The 19,030-nt window shown below is 46.0% G+C and overlaps 1 protein-coding gene across 1 annotated transcript in view; it reads right to left on the bottom strand.

Moving 5' to 3' along the window:
* The window catches only part of POLA2 (DNA polymerase alpha 2, accessory subunit), a 30,665-nt gene extending 19,225 nt beyond the window's left edge, over positions 1-11,440 (bottom strand). Inside the window, exons 1-5 of the mRNA XM_026004454.2 lie at positions 10,664-11,440; positions 6,246-6,370; positions 5,673-5,752; positions 5,475-5,532; positions 356-462 (exon numbers count right to left, since the gene is read on the bottom strand). Of these exons, the coding sequence (XP_025860239.1) occupies positions 356-462; positions 5,475-5,532; positions 5,673-5,752; positions 6,246-6,370; positions 10,664-10,742 (449 nt within the window). The 5' untranslated portion in view covers positions 10,743-11,440. The remainder of the gene's footprint in view (positions 1-355; positions 463-5,474; positions 5,533-5,672; positions 5,753-6,245; positions 6,371-10,663) is intronic.
* Positions 11,441-19,030: the final 7,590 nt, after the last annotated feature.

Raw genomic sequence — 19,030 nt, 5'->3', positions numbered from 1 at the left:
AACACCAAACTACCAGAGGCAGGCAGAAACCTATTTGTCTCTACTGGCAAGACTCCTGAGACTCCCAGACTTGTGAATAGACAGGTTGTTTTCTAGAGAAGATATCAGTTCCTGATCTAGGAAATGAACCCCAGAAAACTGGGTGGAAAATGAGTTTCCTTAACTGCTGCAAGAAATGGGGATTTTCCACACAGGAGAAGGTAGGGAGGGAGGGCAGAGAGCAAGAGGCTCTGGAGGCAGGCACCGCAGAGGCACCTGCATGGAGACTGTCACACTGCAGGGTCAGCCACCTGACCACCACAGAAAGGGGAGGGCAGGCCTGCCGTCTGGCAGCTGGATTCATGCCGATCCATACCTTGGAGAGAAACTTGAAGGCGAGAGGAGTTGATGAGGGCTCCGGGTAGACATGGTCCTTTTTGTTAGGGGTGTTTCTGGGGTGGTGATAGCTCGCTTCTGAGAACCCTAGGAACAAAACAGAAAATAAGAGCCCAGTCACTGCAGACCTGGGTTACTACCTGAGTGTACAGTCCCTGAGGAAGAAAAGCATGGGGCCCAAGGAAAGACTGGGCTGGTTTTCTTCTTTTTTTCCCCCCTCAAAGATTTTATTTATTTATTCATGAGACACAGAAAGAGAGGCAAAGACATAGGCGAGAGAGAAGCAGGCTCCATGCAGGGAGCCTGATGTGGGACTTGATCCTGGAATCCCGGGATCACACCCTGAGCCAAAGGCAGATGCTCAACCACTGAGCCACCCAGGCGTCCCAGCTGGTTCTCTTCTTAAGGCCCCATCTCTAAACATAATCCCTTCAGAAATCTTTAGTGGCTATCACCAAATCCATTGGAGTCCTGTCCTCATTTTGAGGGCAATTATGAAAAAGTATCAACATTTCCCAGAAGGCAATCCGTGCTGTCAAATTGTTCACATGGTCACTTTCTGTCTTTCTCCTTTTGCTTTTGAACAGCTGTGAGTTTTGACCTGGGCAGACATATTTTCCTGAGGAGGGATGGGATCACGTTACTACTCATTTTGGCAAAGTCCACTGCACGTTTTCAAAATTAGAGAAGGGAACGACTCCAGGCAGATGGCACAGCTGAGCTCTTGGTTTGACTATTTAGCAAACACCTCATTGATAGTCACTTCTGTTTTCTGGCTTTTGCTCATTAACAAGAATCCAAAGGTGTGCCCGGGATGGAGGATGAAGCCCACAGCTCAGAGGTCTAGTGCTTCCCATAGTCTAGGATAGCTGGCTGTGGAAGAGCCAAGATAAAATCTTTGCTGGGACCACAACCAGGAGGCCAGCTGGTGTGCAGAGGATTCCCTGCCCTTGGGCTCCCCCTGGCTGCAAACGTAAGTTCTGCCACCACAGCTGCCTGCTGGTGGTAACTGGGAACAGAAGACAAGAGAACGTGCTCCAGACCACCATCAAGTAGCCAGGATGGGTATTAGGTCTTACAAAGACCCTTATGCTATCACTCTCATAACTATTTTTAAATACTCTTTTCTAGTGTTTTTATAGTTTTCCAATTAAAAAAATATAATTTCTAATACTTACAATCTTAGTTTAAGTATAACCCTTTATTTGAATATTACATATACTGTTTTTTTCATGCTGTATTAACCATGAACACTTTCCCACATTGTCACAACCTTTGTCCTTTGTTCTTTTTTTTTAAATTTTTATTTATTTATGATAGTCACAGAGAGAGAGAGAGGGGCAGAGACACAGGCAGAGGGAGAAGCAGACTCCACGCACTGGGAGCCCGACGTGGGATTCAATCCAGGGTCTCCCGGATCGCGCCCTGGGCCAAAGGCAGGCGCCAAACTGCTGCGCTACCCAGGGATCCCAACCTTTGTCCTTTGTAGTGGCTGTAATTAAATTAATACATATAGTAGCTTACATAACTACTTCTCTACCCCCTGGATGTATGGAATGCTTGTAATTTTGGGTGATTATAGATGCCCAATCTTCACGAGGTAAAGATGAGTGAAGAAGGGCAGCCCAAGTGGCTCAGCGGTGTAGCGCCGCCTTCAGCCCGGGGCGTGATCTTGGAGACCCGGGATTGAGTCCCACGTCGGGCTCCCTGCATGGAGCCTGCTTCTCCCTCTGCCTGTGTCTCTGACTCTCTCTCTCTCTCTCTCTCCCTCTGTGTATTCTCATGAATAAATAAATAAAATCTTAAAAAAAAAAAAAAGATGAGTGAAGATGCCCATCTTCATGTGGATAGCCCCTCACATAATTTGGATTCATTCATTCTTTCTTTTTCTTCCTTTTTTTCTTTTTAGATTTTATTTATTCATGAGAGATGCAGAGAGAGAGAGAGAGAGAGAGAGAGAGAGAGGCAGAGACACAGGCAGAAGGAGAAGCAGGCTCCATACTGGGAACCGGATGTGGGACTTGATCCCGGGACTCCAGGATCACGCCCTAGGCCGAAGGCAGGTGCTAAATCGCTGAGCCACCCGGGGATCCCCTGGACTATTTCTTTAGGAGACATTCTGACTAGAGACAATTACTAGGCCAACAGATGGTTAAGATTTTATGGTTTTGACATAGTTTCTCAAACTATTTTTGTAAATGATTCTTGTAATACACAGGGGCTGTCAAATGCTAGGGCCAAGGTTGTGTGGGAGCATTCCAAGAGAAAGAAAGTCTGTCTCCCAGGACATGGCAAGAGGATGGCACTCTGGGAGATGGTGCCATTTCATTGCCCTTGACTGCAGCCCTCGCAGTGAAACCTGATAGTGTCAACAGACCAACTCCAGTTATGCTTCTCAGGGATGCACTCATTCTAACCAATCTCATGAGACTTGCTATTAGCACTACATGCCAGCCTACTCCCTTGTAGTGAGAAGTACAGCGACCGAGGGTCGCTAGTCTCATATCCCAGGGTAAGCACATTCTCATGCCACACAAAAACCCAAATTAAAGCCCAGGTTGCCAGTTTATTAATTTACTAGAAATATAATGCTGGTGGCACAGGAACCTCAAATCCGCAGGCTAGCACATTCCCTCCATGTCAGGCAGGACATGTGGAAAGCCAAATTATCACCAGGGGATTTATGGTGAGCATGGAAGCAAAAGAATAGCTGTCGACTGCACAAGTCAAATATTTAATGATGATAAGGTAAGGCCACCGGAACATTCGCCTCTATGCCACTGGCTCAGTGACCTGTCCTGAAAACCTGACGAGGGTCTGGCAGCCTTGTGCAGCACTGTTTGTGTGTCAAAGGCCAATATTTGGCAATATGACTACTTTGTCAGAGGCCACTGATGTGTGGCCTAATGATGACTGAGCAGTTTCCATGTGATAGATACTGTTCTAAGTATTTTATGTTTCTCTAGGTCAGACTCACATGGTCTCCTCTGAGCTTCAGACACGTATTTCATATTGTTTGCTCCTTTTAAACCGACTCACTTAACTGATTGCCTGGTCACCAAATGTGATCCACAACTGAGCCTCCTAAACTCCTCTGTGGCAGGAATGGGCGCCCTCAGGGTGGTATTTCCATCATCGGAAGGGCATATACTTCCACAGTAAATGAAGTCAATTTATACCTGACCTATGTGTCATTCTACTCAGAGTTAGATTACCATGAGTCTGTCCCCAGGAACATGATCGACACTGGATATACAGACAAATCACAAATTCTGGAGCTGGGAGGTTGTCAATCAGATCTACATGTGGCAGTCCCACTAGGTTCTGTGATTCTGGTTGACACTGGTTAGGGAAAAAGCAACCAGTCTTATTCAGAAGGTCTGTCCTGCAATGATTAAAGTGCCAGGCTCTGGGAAAAGAGCAGCTAGTAGAGCAACACCTGCCCTTAGGGAGCTTTCTTTCCCACAGAGTGGCAGGTTAAACAAAATAGCAAATATATAACATGTTTCATGGTACTAAGTTCCAGAGAAAAATAAAGCAAGAAAAGAAAAGAAAGGAGGGAAAGAGAAAGGGGCTTGCTCCCTTAGACAGGGGACAGATGAGTTGGATGTGTGTCTGATGTGTTTGAAGAGCAGCAAGAAAACCAGAATGAGAAGTGGGAAGTGGACAAGGGAGCAAGGCCAACTCAGACCCTCACATACCCTCAGAAGGTTGTCAGGGAAGATGGGAGAGCCAGTGGAGATGTGTGAGCAAAATCCTGGCCTGACTTGCATTTGAAAGGAGTGGGGAACCATGACTGGCTGTGGTGTGAATTGCTTAGAGGAGGACAAAGCAGAATGAAGCCAGGATAGGAAGCTATCCCACTCGTTCGGAAGGAAAAAGACAGTGCGTTCAGAAGACCTGTCATTACCAGGTCCCAGTGGACAAGGTAAGAGGGCCAGGATCCCAGGAGGGCTGACAGGACTGGTGGATGAGATGAATACAGGGTGTGAGAGAGAGGACACTCAGAGGTCTCTAAGGTTCCTGGCCTTAGCAAACCCAAGAATGGAAGCACTTTTTAGTGAGATATGGGCTCTAGGATAGGGCCAGCTCTAGGGGGAATATCAAGTGTTGACTTTTATTTTTTAAGATTTTATTTATTTATTTGAGAGAAAGACAGAACTAGTGAGAGGGAGCATGAGCAGGGTGGAGAAGGAGAAGCAGGCTCCCCATTGAGCAGGGAGCCTGATGCAGGGCTCCAAACCAGGACTCGGGGATCATGGCCTGAGCCGAAGTCAGACGCTTAATTGACTGAGCCACCCAGGCACCCTCAAGTGTTGATTTTATATCTCTTCAATTTTAAGCTAAGGAAAATTACAGTATGTCCACATAAAATGTTATATGCACCTGTTTTGTGTCAACAACTTCACAGAGCATGTTTTTGGCTTTCTTGCTCTCTATAGGCACCGAGAGCTACTTATCTTCTTTCTCACAATGTAACTTACTTTGAAAAATTAAGGCTCACTCCATGTTTATGAGTTTCTACAATTTGGAGCTTTTTGAGGGCAGAGCCTAGCTGTGCCCATTTCATTCACCACTGTTTACACAGCGCCCACCCAGGCCCCGGCACACAGCAGCTGCTCAGTAAATGAATGAAAGCATTGTGATTTTAGAGATAAGGAAATTATAGCTCAGAGAGATAAAACGACTCACCCAAGGTCACCCAGGTCTTTTGACTCAGGCTTTGGTGTCAATACTATTCCACTTCCCTATCCTACCTCTCATGTTTGGACCCAACACTACAACTGGATTATTCAGCTATAGCACCTCCACCTGATGCAACACTCTGCAACTTTTACAAAGAGTAATTATGGAGAAATTGTATTTATGAACATTTTATGATATGCTCATTGAAAAAAGCAGGATATGGTCACGAAGACTGCCATTATATAAACACAGCTATGCCCGTGATGGGAAAGGAAGGAGTGTTAAGTAGAAACACAGTAGGAACAGTATGGGTGGTTACTTTTTCCCTCAGAACTTCAAATATTGTGATAATATTCTTAGAATAAATAAAAAAGTGCTACTTGGTAGAAAGCAATCTTCAAACATATGCTCACCTTAGAGGGTGTGGCGTAAGAGTTCAAGAGGCTCTCTTCTTCTTCCTCCACTTCGATTCTACAAAGAGTGCTCAAGGAAAACAGATTTCCACCCAAAATCTAAGGTAAGGGTTGATTAAATAAGAAATCTGAATAGTAGGCACTTTTGTTATTTGTTTTTAAATTACACCAATTACAAAATACAGCAGGAAAGGATACAGCTCTTGGATGGAAACAATGTCTCTGGCTCCCGCATGCCCACCATCCTGGGGTGCTCTGGACAATTTTTTGCTCAGACACTGAGGAATAAAAAGATAATGAATATAATATTCCACAGTCAAGTAACAGAGAGGGTATTTTCCATGACCATGATGTAATAACAGGGGTTCAAATTATAATCTAACATATAAAATTCCTCCAAGGAAGAATTAAGTTACGAAGATGCATGACAGATTAAAAACTGAAGAGTTATGCTGTGACTGTCTGTAACCACTTAAATCTACCACCACCACCAATGATTTGTTGAAGCCCTACCACCTGACCTACAGTTTTTATACCTGCTCTCCCTTATTCTTACAGGAACCATAAAACAACATGGGTTATCAGAATGACTAACAGAAGAGGAAACGGAGGCTCAGGACAGATATTAAGTAGTTTGCCCAAGTGCATACTGGGATCAGAGTCCAGATCTGATTCTAAAGCCCACACTCTTTGCATGCTACATTGCCACACCTCCACTCAGGAACAGAAATGGAGAATTGCAATATTAGTTTCCTTAAATTTTGTTCTTACCTCGTGCTCAAAAGAGTTCAGTGTCTCTGAAGTAAGGCCAACTTTCTGCTTGCTGGTGCAGAAGGCTATAAGCTCAGCTACCATTCCCTCCTCGTTCTGTCCATACAGAATGCACAGCTCTACCACTGCGAGAAGGAAAACAGGGCAGGTAAGGAGTCAGTTTATTTCCTGCAGCTTTCTCCATGAGAAGTGAAAACAATCCTCGATTTCTTCAGTCAGTGTTTAGTCGGCACCCACGAGTGCCAGGCACCATTCCAGACATGAGAATGCAGCAGTGAACAGCACAGAAAAGAATCCTTGTCTCCCAAAAGCTTACTACTGGAGACAGAAAAATAAGTCGGTAAAATCTGTGGAATGTTAGATGGTTAAATGGGCTGTGTAGAAAAATAAAGCTGGGAAGGGATAAGGGGGCTGGGGGCAGGGGTTGGTAATTTTCAATACAATTAAGGAAGGTTGCACTGAGAAGGTGGAAGACTGGAAGTGAGCCATGCAGTATTTGGGGAAAGAGCTCTCAAGCAAAGATTCTGAGGCAGAGGCAAGGTCAGCAAGGCTACTATGGCTGGAACGCAATTTTTTTTTTAAATTTTTATTTATGATAGTCACAGAGAGAGAGAGAGAGAGAGGCAGAGACACAGGCAGAGGGAGAAGCAGGCTCCATGCACCGGGAGCCCAACGTGGGATTTGATCCCGGGTCTCCAGGATCGCGCCCTGGGCCAAAGGCAGGCGCTAAACTGCTGCGCCACCGAGGGATCCCTGGCTGGAACGCAATATGGAAGAAGACAGAAGATGAGTTTGAGGGGCACCTGAGTAGCTCAATGGTCGAGCATCTGCCTTTGGCTCAGGTCAAGATCCCAAGGTCCTGGAATCAAGCCCGCGCAGGGAACCTGCTTCTCCCTCTGCCTGTATTTCTGCCTCTCTCTCTGTGTCTCTCATGAATAAATAAAATCTTAAAAAAAAAAAAAAAAAGATGAGTTCAAGGATCAAGGGGGTGTAGATTTTTGGCCACTGAAACTGCCGTGGTTAGTACTCTAAAAACTTAGAAAACACTAGAGGGCTCAGGCGGAACAGTAACACGATCCAGCTTCCACCCAACAGGATCACTCCAGATGCTGTGTTAAGCACAGAACGAAGGTGATGAGGGAAGACCAAGGGACCAATTAAGAGAACCCTGGAGAAATGCAGGTGAGAAATGATGGTGGCTTGGATCAAGGTGGTGGCAGTGGAGGTGGGGAGAAGTGGTTGGATTTCAGATGGGAAGCATCCTGAGGGTAAAGGCAGCGGGATTTGCTGATGTGAAGAACGGGGGTCAAGGATGATGCTGTTTTTGGCCTGAGCACCAAGTATGAGGAGGAAGCATTGTGAGGAGAGGGAGGACACACAGGAGCTTAGCTTTTAGAACACAGAGTTCGAGGGCAGCCCCGGTGGCTCAGCGGTTTAGCACTGCCTTTGGCCCAGGGCATGATCCTGGGGACCCAGGATCAAGTCCTGAGTCGGGGTCCCTGTGTGGAGCCTGCTTCTCCCTTTGCCTGTGTCTCTGCCTTTCTCTCTGTCTCTTGTGAATAAATAGTCTTTAAAAAGGAAAAAAAAAAAAAAAAAAGAACACGGAGTTCGAGATGCCAATTCAATATCCAGCCTGCAGTTTTACAAGGGGTCCAGGTTAAGATATACACCTGGGAATTATTAGCAACACATGGGATGAAAAGCCACGAGACCAGGTGAGAGAACTAAGGAAGTGTGTGTATTTGGGACTCAGGACGAGGCTGAGAAGTGGTGACAAGCAAGACGAGAGGACAACTAGGTGTAGTGTCTGAAAAGCTAGGAGAAAGATGCGTTTCAAAGAAGATATGATAAAAAAAAAAAAGAAGATATGATGAATGGTGTCAAATGATGCTAATCCTGGATGAGGACTGAAAGTTCACCATGAGTTTAGCTAGGTTAAGGTCCTCTCCTTGAGAGGAGCGATTTCAGCGAAGTGCTGGTGCAGAAAAAGCTTACTGAAATGAGCTTAAGGGGGAACAATTTGAAGACAGTAAATACAGGCAATCCTTCTGAACAGGTCTTCTGTAATTGGGGAGGAGAAAACTGGGAGAGTGGGTTCAAGGTTCTTTTTTTTTTAATTTTTATTTATTTATGATAGTCACGCAGAGAGAGAGGCAGAGACACAGGTAGAGGGAGAAGCAGGCTCCATGCACCGGGAGCCCGACGTGGGATTCGATCCCGGGTCTCCAGGATCGCGCCCTGGGCCAAAGGCAGGCACTAAACCGCTGCGCTACCCAGGGATCCCTGAGAGAGTGGGTTCAATAGAGTATTTAATTTTTTTAAAAGATTTTATTTATTTATTTTATTTTTATTTATTTATTTACGATAGTCACACACACACACAGAGAGAGAGAGAGAGAGAGAGAGAGAGAGAGGCAGAGACATAGGCAGAGGGAGAAGCAGGCTCCATGCACCAGGAGCCTGACGTGGGATTCGATCCCGGGTCTCCAGGATCGCGCCCCGGGCCAAAGGCAGGCGTCAAACCACTGCGCCACCCAGGGATCCCTTATTTATTTATTTATTTATTCATGAGAGACACACAGAGAGGCAGAGACATAGGCAGAGGGAGAAGCAGGTTCCCTGTGGAGAGCCTGATGTGGGACTCGATCCCAGGACCCCAGGATCTCGACCTGAGCCAAAGGTAGACGCTCAACCACTGAGGCACCCAGGCATTTTAAACACGGAGCAAAAACCACATTTCTAAACTATTAGGAGAAAAACTCTTATAGCAAAAAAATAGAAAACATGTAAGAGGTTAGAATTACTGGAGTGATGTTCTTTTTTTGTTTGTTTGTTAAGATTTTTAAAATTTATTTATTCATGAGAGATACACACAGAGAGATAGAGAGAGAGAGGCAGAGACACAGGCAGAGGGAGAAGCAGGCTCCATGCAGGGAGTCTGATGCGGGACTCAAACCGGGGTCTCCAGGATCACGCCCTGGGCTGAAGGCAGGTGCTAAACCGCTGTGCCACCCGGGCTGCCCTGGAGTGATGTTCTTAAGGAGGCTTGAGAAGGAATGGGATTTAGGACTTGAGTGGAGGGTTTGGATTTTGCTAGGAATATGGAGAATTTATTCATTGTAATAGGACGGAAGAGGTAGGTGGGAAGAAGTAATGGTGGAAGTTTTCTAATAGTTTCTTGTGGAAGTTTATGGAAGTTTTCTTTCTTTTTTTTTTTTTTTAAGATTTATTTATGAGAGAGAGAGAGGCAGAGACACAGGCAGAGGGAGAAGCAGGCTCCATGCTGGGAGCCGGATGCGGAAATCCAGGTTTGCGCCCTGGGCCAAAGGCAGGCGCCAAACCGCTGAGCCACCCAGGGATCCTTATGGAAGTTTTCTAATTGTTTCTACTTTCTTGGTGAAACAAGAAGTTCATCAGCCTTGAGTGGGATAGAAGGACTTTAAAAGGAGAAGGTGGGGAATAGTCATCCAGAACATGCAGAGGGATTAGTCCAGAGAAATACAGTCTGCAGGGCAATGTTAAAAGTCCCACTGAGGTTAGTGATTACGAATTCAAAGCCTAGAGAGAATTCCAACACCACTGCCAAACTAGTTTTGTGAGATGGAAGCAACGGCATCTTGGGAAAGAATGCCCTGGGCATAAGAACCTGGAGTATTCTGGTATGTTATAATAAGTTAGTGTTTGCATTCTGGTTTTATACATTAAAAAAGAAGTTAAAAGTGTTGATGGTTAAGGCAGGTGCATATTCATCCTAATTCTAAAACTGAGAACTCTACATCTCCCAAGACACTGCTTCAAATATCTCCTGCCCCACAGCGTGACCAGTAAGAGCACTGGAGTTGAGGAAAGGAGACTGGGGTTCACCGGTAGTCTCATTTGTTTCTCCCTCTATAAACAGCTGACAAATTCCCCAAAGCTTTTACCAAAGCTAAAAATCCACCTCAAGGGTTCATATTTGCACAGGCCACCAACAGCTTTGATGAGAAGTGATGGATCAGGAGAAGCTTAAAGTGTAGACTGGAAAGGGAGTAGCCAGGACTAAAAACTGACATTTCAAAACACTCACATCTCTTGTTCTGTTAGGGAGGCTTAAATAATTTCCCAACTCTGCCACCGGGCGTAGTGAACCTGGCACGTCCCAATTCCCCCTTTCTGAAACTGCGTTGATTTAAAGTCGTGCTTCAGTATGAAGCACTCTTATTCTTGAGTTGGGATCCAAGCCGAACACTGCAAACACTTCAAAGTCCCCACATCCCAAATCTCAAAACTTGGTTTAATGCTTCATCTCTCGACCACCAAGAGGTCTGATCTAGGGGAAGGGAAACCTGGAAGCGTTCTCTTTTGGGTTCTAGGAGACTGGGAACACGGGGCGGGACGTGGACCTCGGCTAGGGTCCAGGAAGGGGGCGAGGGACTCACATTTGTCGGTCAAACCAGCCTCGCAATCGACGTCGAAGATCTGCAACTCCTCCAGCAGGCGCTGGGCCGACACGCTCATGGTGACCCAGGAGGGAGGCCGGGGGCCCGGCCCACCGAGCTCGGACCCGAATTCAAGGAACTCACGGCGTGGAGACTGATACGCAGGACCTGGTTCCTCTGATCCTTTCACCCTCGCGGAGGCCGCGACAGAAGAGGACCAACTGGCCCAAGCCCTGCGGCGGTCGGAAGGCCCTAGGCGTCGGTCACGGAGAAACCCTTCTTTTTAATGTGGGAGGAGCCCCAAACGCCCGAAGGATGGAAGCAGAAATCTCGGTAGCTCGCTCTTCTGGGGAGAACGTCCTGTTTCCTGAAAACTTCAGTTGAGCATCTCAAAGACTGCGTAGAACAGAAAGCAACCCGAAAAAACCCGCCAAATGGTTTGCAAGGCGCGCGCATGCGCGAGACGGACTCAGCCCTGCCCCCCCCCCCCCCCCCTCCGGTTCTCAGACGCCGCGCCTCCGGGCGCGTGCGCACAAACTTCAATACGGCGGCTCGCGCGCCCGGCGTCCGGGCCCCGAGGTCTGGCTGCCTTACGGCGGCTGCGCAGTTGTGCCCCGTAGGGCGCGAAAGTTGGGCTCCGGCGCGCGAAGGGCTTGGCTCCCATCACCGAAATCGCGTCTCAGGGCCTGCGGTGGTTGCCTGCATTTCGGGCACCGCCTACCGGACGAAGCTCGGTGCGTGACGAAAGTCCGTCACCCTTTTGCCCTGAGCGTAGGTGCGCAGGCGCTGGGGCAGTTATCAGCGCGCTCCCAGCCGCGGTGATAGGTCTGTTTTCTAAATGTGGGGCATGTTGGTGGAATAGAGGTGGGAAGGTGAGAAATGCCTTAATTTGGGACACGTTAGGTTTGGGTGCCCTTGGGATTTCCCGATAGAGGTTCCCAGTGGGCGACTGGAAACTTGGGAGTGAAGATGATTCACTCAGAGGGAGAGAGTGGAAGCGGAATGAAAGATTGGTGGTGGCCGTCCCCCTCAACTATCTCCTCCAGGCATTTGAGCCGCAGTCTCTATTGGCTCAGCTTGGATCAATAACCGTAGACATCGTACTTCCCTACCGGGGTGGTAGGCCGATAGAATCTTTCTGGAAAAGTTTGGCAAAATATGTATAGGAGGAGCCTTTAAAGATGTTCATTTGCTCCTAACTCAGCATTTCTTTTTCTTTCTTTCTTTTTTTTTTTTTTTTAAGATTTTATTTATTCATGAGAGACAGAGAGAGAGAGAGGCAGAGACACAGGCAGAGGGAGAAGCAGGCTCCATGCAGGGAGCCTGACGTGGGACTCCATCCAAGGACTCCAGGATCACGCCCTGGGCTGAAGGCAGGCGCCAAACCGCTGAGCCACCCAGGGATCCCCAGCATTTCTTATCCTAAGAAAACCAGCCAAAATCCAAAGTTTTATGTACAAAGATGTTTGTGGTATCCTCATTTACAGTATCGAAAATGGAAACCATCCAAACATCCAAAGGTAGGGGATGACTAAGGAAAGTATGGGGTTTTACCAAAGCAGTGATTCTCAGGACTGCACCAGAGGCCAAATACTTCCACGGGACACCTCAGGGAATGAGAGGAGGGGCAGGGGCTAGGGGAGTGGGAGCAACTAACTGTCTTAGCCCCAGTCCAGCAACACGGAGCAGTCAAGGGCTGGGTGGAGAAGGAAAACCCTCACTCTCCCCTAAGGCCTCTTACAGATAGGTACCTAGGGCGGAGGTGTAAAAGTTTTCTATCGTTATGTAATGATTTATCACAAACTTAGTGGCTTAAAACAACATCCACTTATTAGCCTAAGGTTCTGTAGGTCAGAAGTCTGGGCGTGGCATGTCTCGGTGAGGCTAATGTCAGGTTTTGGCCAAACTGGATTTCTTTCTTGGGGCTTCTTTGCCATCCAGAAGAACTCTTTTTAAAAGGCTCATGTTATGAGGTCAAGTCTACCCAGATAACTTCCCTCTCTTAAGGCCAAATGATTTGGGACTATAATTACCTCTACAGAATATCTTTACAGCAGTGCTAGATCAGTGTGAGGAGGGCACTCTCTTTACATGAAAAGATATTGACTCAGTGCAGCCTAAGAAAGAAAAATAAAAAGCGAAAGAGGAAGTCATTGAAAATCTGGAACTATTTTGAAATATGTAAGTCCTTCAATATTATGTACATTTTTATTTCATGATAAAAATAAATGCTAAAAATAATATAGGGAAGAGGAGTTAAGTCATCTGTTCTGGGAGTCATCTAAACTAGGTCTGACACAAGTCTCCTCTCTGTCAGTCCTTTCCTGAATTAGTTGTTGCCTGTTATCCGGAGGTGGGTGATGGGAAACAATTATCAAAAGACTGGCTCTGGTATTTTATAGAAAGCTTTCAAGAGCACATCAGTTCTCTCCCTCTAGAATGTGGGATTATTTGTTGTAGATTGTGCTCAGATAACAGGAAAAATCTCATTCCACATCCTGCTACAAATGCTTAGTGGCCATTTGGATTTCCTCTTCTGCAGCAGGCATGTCTGCATCCTTTGTCCTTTGCCTTTTGTGACCAAGTAGCAGGAGCTCTTTGTATATCAAAGACCAGAGGTTGCAATCTATGGCCCTTGGACAAAACTGGCCAGCTGCCTGTTCTGTAAGACCTTTAGGTTAAAAACATTTTTTACATTTTAAAAATAGTTGAAAGAAATCAAAAGAATATTTCAAGATGTGTGGAAATGACATGAAATGCACATTTCAGTATGCATAAAATTTTACTAGAATGCAGCATGCTTATTTGTTTATGGCCTATGACTGAATTTGTGCTACAGAGACAGACCTGAGGAGTGTGACAGAGGCCCTATGACTCTGAAGCCTCAAATATCTACCATCTGTCATTTACAGAAAACGTTTGCAGACCCTGTCAGAGACAATAACTGCCATCTAGCAAGTGTGTTGCACCCATATTTTTTCCAACTTGTATTTTAACTTTGTACTTTCTTCTAAAGTTTTACAATTTTATTTTATTTTTAATTATAATCTCTACTACACCCAATGTGGGACTCAAACTCACAACCCTGAGATCAAGAGTCATGTGCTTCCTTGACTGAGCCAGCTGGGTGCCCTGCCCCTACCATTTTGATGTCTATCTTCCTTTGTGGCGTTTCCTGCTTTGCTTAATAAAGTCTCCCCAATCTAAGTTTATTTATTCAAATATTCTTCTAATTCCTCTTTTATTAATTGTTACATTTCACCTTTAGATCTCTTGTCCATCTGGAATTAATTTTATTATGATGTGAGGAAAGATTTAGCTTTGTTTTCTTTCAGACAAACAGCCAGTATGTCAGATATACTTAGTAAATGAAACATTCTCCAAGTGAATTGAACTGTGATCTTTTCATGTATTAAGTCCCCATGAATACTTGGATCTGTTTCTGGATTTTTTTTTTTTAAAGATTTTCTTTATTCATGAGAGACACAGGGAGGCGGATACAAGGCAGAGGGAGAAGCACGCTTCCTGGGGGGAGCCTGATGCTGGACTCGATCCCAGTACACCAGGATCACAACCTGAGCCAAAGGCAGATGCTCAACCACTGAGCCACCCAAGTATCTCCCAAAGAGAATTTTAAAGGGCTTGAGGGAAGTGCAGAGATTGGACAAAGGTAATTTGAACTGTCATATGATAATGTTATACAAATGTCATTTGTAGTAAATGAGAAAATATGAGAGTGCTACAATAATCCCCAAGATAAGCATGTTATATCCTGAGAAAGGACTAATTTTACTCCTTCAATTAAATTCACTTTACACTTTAATTAATTTTTTGCGTGGTAAAGACATATAAAATTTGCCATCTTATCCATCTTTAAATGTACAATTCAGTAGTGTCATCTTTTATTTTTGACACTAATGTGGCCGGGAGCCATCGCTCTACGCTTTAGGTATGTTGCCACTAGGTGGCGGCAGAGTGGCACAGTCCGGAATTGTTATTCAAACTCCTTCCCAGATTTCCTGTCCGTTGCTTCGAGAAACTAGGGCTTACTGGATGGGGGGAGGCAAATTAAAAACAACAACAAAGCCATGAACCTTGAACCAGTTAACTACTGTTTATTGAGCTACTGTCGTGTCTGCGGCACCCGATTCCATATATAGGGGAAAGGGAGATGGGTTACAAAGACCATAAACCCTAGGAGCGCCTGATAACCAGAGCATAGTGAGAGCTCCTGGGATGTGCTGTGTGCTGAGGGAGCTGGGCACCATGCTGGGTGCCTCTTCTGTGTCAGCCTTACTCCTCAAAGCAACCTTGTGTGGCATTTTTGTTACCCGCCTGCACTCTCCACATTGTCCTCCCCATCACGCCACTGTGATCTGTTTGAAGTTCAAATACGGTCCTGTCAGCCCCACACCCTGCTTAGAACACTCTCACTGGGTTTCTCAAGCAGCTCAGCCTGACATTCCCACCCCCACCTTTGCTCATCCTTTGTTCTCATTTCCGTGGCCACACAACCACACTGGTCCATTTGCCACCCAGCTTCCAGCACCGCTGTGGCTGCCATCTGGATCTGTCCCCTCTTCGCAGAGCTGGCTCCGTTCTTTCCTGTTCCATCACAGGGCTGTCTTCTCTGACCTCCACCATCTCTCTTTTGTGACCCTAATTACAATTTATTTATTTTTAAAATATTTTGTTTATTTATTTGACAGAGAGCAAGCAAGCATGAGCAGGGGGAGGAGCAGAGGGAGAGGGAGAAGCAGGCTCCCTGCCCCACGGGGCTGGATCCCAGAACCCTAAGATCATGACCTGAGCCAGAGGCAGACACTTAACCCACTGAGCCACTCAGGTGCTCCCTGATTACAACTTTAATTTCACATTTATTTCTGTCATTCTTGGGTAAATATCTCTCCAGGTCATTTTACCATAAGCTCCATGGGGGCAGATGTGTGTTTTTAGATTCTGGTGTCTGACACAAGGCAGGTTCTCAGCCTGCTACTCGACTTCAGAAGAAAGGAAACAGAGCTGGAGGTTGCAGGGATTTGCTTAGGATCACTCAGCCAGCAGACATCCCAACCTAGACTGGGTGCACATTTGTGCTCTGTCCACTCAAGTTGGCTTTGGGCCCTTTGTGACCTTGGGCAGGTTACCTGACCTCTGCCTTGCATTTCCCAGTTTGTCAAATGCATATAAAACCATGCAGGGGGCGCTTGGGTGGCTCAGTCTGTTGAGTGTCTGACTCTTGATTTCCACTCAGGTTGTGATCTCAGGGGTGGTGACATCAATCCTGGCTCAACAGGTAGCTCAGCAGGCATTCTGCTTGAAGATTCCCTCCATCTCTTCCCTCCCCACTGCTTCCTCCCCACTTTTGCACGTTCTCTCTTTCTCTCAAATAAATAATCTTTAAAAAAGAGAGAAAGAAAGAAAACCCATGTGGAATGACTGTTGGATGCTCCGCCCAGGGCAGCTGTGACAATGAAATTAGTTGATACATGCGAAGCATCTAGGTGTTGGAGTGTTGTAGAGACCCACAGAAGAATATAAATGGTCTCATTAATTATATTTTTATTATTTTTTAAAAGATTTTATTTATTCATTTGAGAGAGAGGGAGAGAAAACACAAGTGGGGTAGGGCCAAAGGGGGAGGGAGAAGCAGGTTCCCCATGGAGCAGGGAGCCCTATGTGGGGCTCAATCCCAGGACCCAGGACCTGAGCCGAAGGCAGACCCTCAATGGACTAGGCAACCCAGGTACCCCTCATTAATAATATTTGATTAAGGACTCCTGGGTGGCTCAGCAGTTGAGTGTTTGCCTTTGGCTCAGGATGTGATCCCAGGATCTGGGGATCTAGTCCCCATATGGAGTTCCTGCAGGGAGCCTGCTTCTCCATCTGCCTGTGTGTCTGTCTCTCTCTCTCTGTCTCTCATGAATAAATCAATAAATAAAATCTTTAAAAAAAAAAGTTTAATTACATGTTGAGATGATAATATTTGTAATCTATTAGGTTAAGTATCTTTTATTATAATGTATACTATAATTTTTTGAAACTTCTAAAAAATGTGGCCACTAGAAAATTTAAAATTAGATATGTGACTTGTGTTCTGTTTCTGGTGGACAGTGCCGCTCTAGGTCATAGTTTCAATGTGGAATTAGCTGGGTGGTCTAAATGAGGCTTTGACCCATGGTGTTGGGTGAACTGGAAAGAGTTGCTGATATTTCTGAATCTCACTTTACTCCTGTGTAAGCAGGATAGTAACAGGCTTGTAGTGCACGCTGAATTATAATGCAAGTCAGACCCTTGCACGGTGCCTGATGCCTGGTGTCTGGAATGCCCTTGATAAATGTAAATTATCATTATTGTGATCATGGCAAGGAACAGACAGAATTCTGACGGTGGGAATTGCTGTTGTCCTATACTCATATTTCCTTTCTTATACCCAGACACACCAGCTTTTCAGTTAGGCCAGTGGTTACCCAGAATCAAGACTACATCCCCTAGCTTCCCTGGCAGCCAGGTGTGACCCATCTACCAGGTTCTGGCCAGTAGGATGTGAGTCAAAGAGAAGTGGGTACCCTCTGGGCTATGTCCTTAAGTGAAATAAACCCCAGGCCCTCCACCTCCCAGTGGCTGGAATGGGACATTATGGCAGAGATCTTGGATTGTGAGGACAAAGGCAATGCCCAAAGGATTTCAGAGCTAGCAAGAGAATATTCTTAGGTCTCTGATGCTGTGGAGACACATTCTTCCCAACCTGGATGGCTTATGCCTGGCCTGTAATAGGTAAGAGAAATTACTTTTCTAAAAGCCCCTATTAGGGCACCTGGGTGGCTCAGTTGGTTAAGCATCCAACTCTTGATCTCAGTTCAGGTCTTGATATCCCTTCTTGATCTCAGGATCATGAATTGAAACTCCACACTGGGCTCCATGTTGGGCATGGAGCCTACTTAAAAAAAAAAAAAAAGCCATCGTTATTTTGGCTTTCTGTGTAGTGTACTCTAATACAGCTCTGTGCCCAGAGATTGTCCAAGCTGGCACCTTGGATACCAGGATTCCCATGACTAGCTGAATTCCAGACCCTGAAGGGTATAAATATTCTACTTGTCTTGGTCCAGGTTGGTCCAGAACCAGGCAGGACTGAGCTTATATGTTGAGGTCTCCAGTGTGCTGGAGGGACCAGGCACAGACATTATTGCTTCTCCAAGGGCCTTCACCTCTACTCCCTTGTCCTATTTCCCAAGGAAGGAGCCCTTGGGTATCCGTGTGCAACTTACCCCTTGGAGCTGCCCAGATGTTCAGTATTACTCTGAATGGCTCTGAGCTCATCCGGCCCGAGGATTCCTGGGTGGCCACAAGAACATCGGTATCTTGGTTTAAAAATTAGTCTAGGTCGGGGGGATCCCTGGGTGGCGCAGCGGTTTGGCGCCTGCCTTTGGCCCAGGGCGCGATCCTGGAGACCTGGGATCGAATCCCACATCAGGCTTCCGGTGCATGGAGCCTGCTTCTCCCTCTGCCTGTGTCTCTGCCTCTCTCTCTCTCTCTCTCTGTGACTATCATAAATAAATAAAAATTTAAAAAAAAGAAAAAAAAATAAAAATTAGTCTAGGTGTTTATAAACTAGTCTCACAGAAATGAGTTCAGTGGGGACTAGCGCATCAGAGCCTGGATATCTCTGAGGATGCGAAGGCATGTTGTTTCCAGATGTGCAAAACTGCGGACCAGAATCCAGAGGATGAAGGCAAAGGAAGCCATGGAGAACCAGTGTAGATGGCCAGGCCCTCATCAGTATCACTTCCCAACTTGAATCTCCCCCTTAGTGTTCTCTAAAGGATGCAGTGACAGCTCTGGGCTTAATAACAGGTGGTTATAAAAGTGAGAGAAATCAGCAGATGTGGGTCCAATGGCCACTCCCTCTGATTGTAGAAGACCATGAAGAAGCCCAGAGGAAGGAGCTGTTTCATGTCAAATAATTTAACTATGTAGTTTCAGCAAGAGGTTTAAAAAATATCCATAAATTCTTTGATACTCCTCCCTTCAAAAGGTAAAGCCTGATTCCCCTCCTGTCAAGCATGGCCTGGACTTAGTATCTCATTTTGTGTGACTAGGATGTGGTGGAAAAGACTATGCATGGCATCTGAAATTAGGACATAAAAGCCATTGTGTCTAACCTCTCATATCCCTTGCTCTGGGGAAGCCAGGTGCCATGTGTTAGGGACCCTCAAGCAGCCCTATGGACAGGTCTACATGGCAAAGAATGAGGCCTCCTGATGACAGCTGTGAAGAACGTCTTTGGAAGCAGCTCCTCTGGCCCCAAACCAGCTTCCAGACGACAGAAGCACCAGCCAACCTCCTAACTACAACCTCATGAGGAAC

The sequence above is a fragment of the Vulpes vulpes genome, chromosome 5, assembly GCF_048418805.1.
Source record: "Vulpes vulpes isolate BD-2025 chromosome 5, VulVul3, whole genome shotgun sequence".
Lineage (NCBI taxonomy): Eukaryota > Metazoa > Chordata > Mammalia > Carnivora > Canidae > Vulpes > Vulpes vulpes.
Note: the sequence above shows the minus strand (reverse complement) of the source record. Positions and strands in the feature narration are given on the sequence as shown.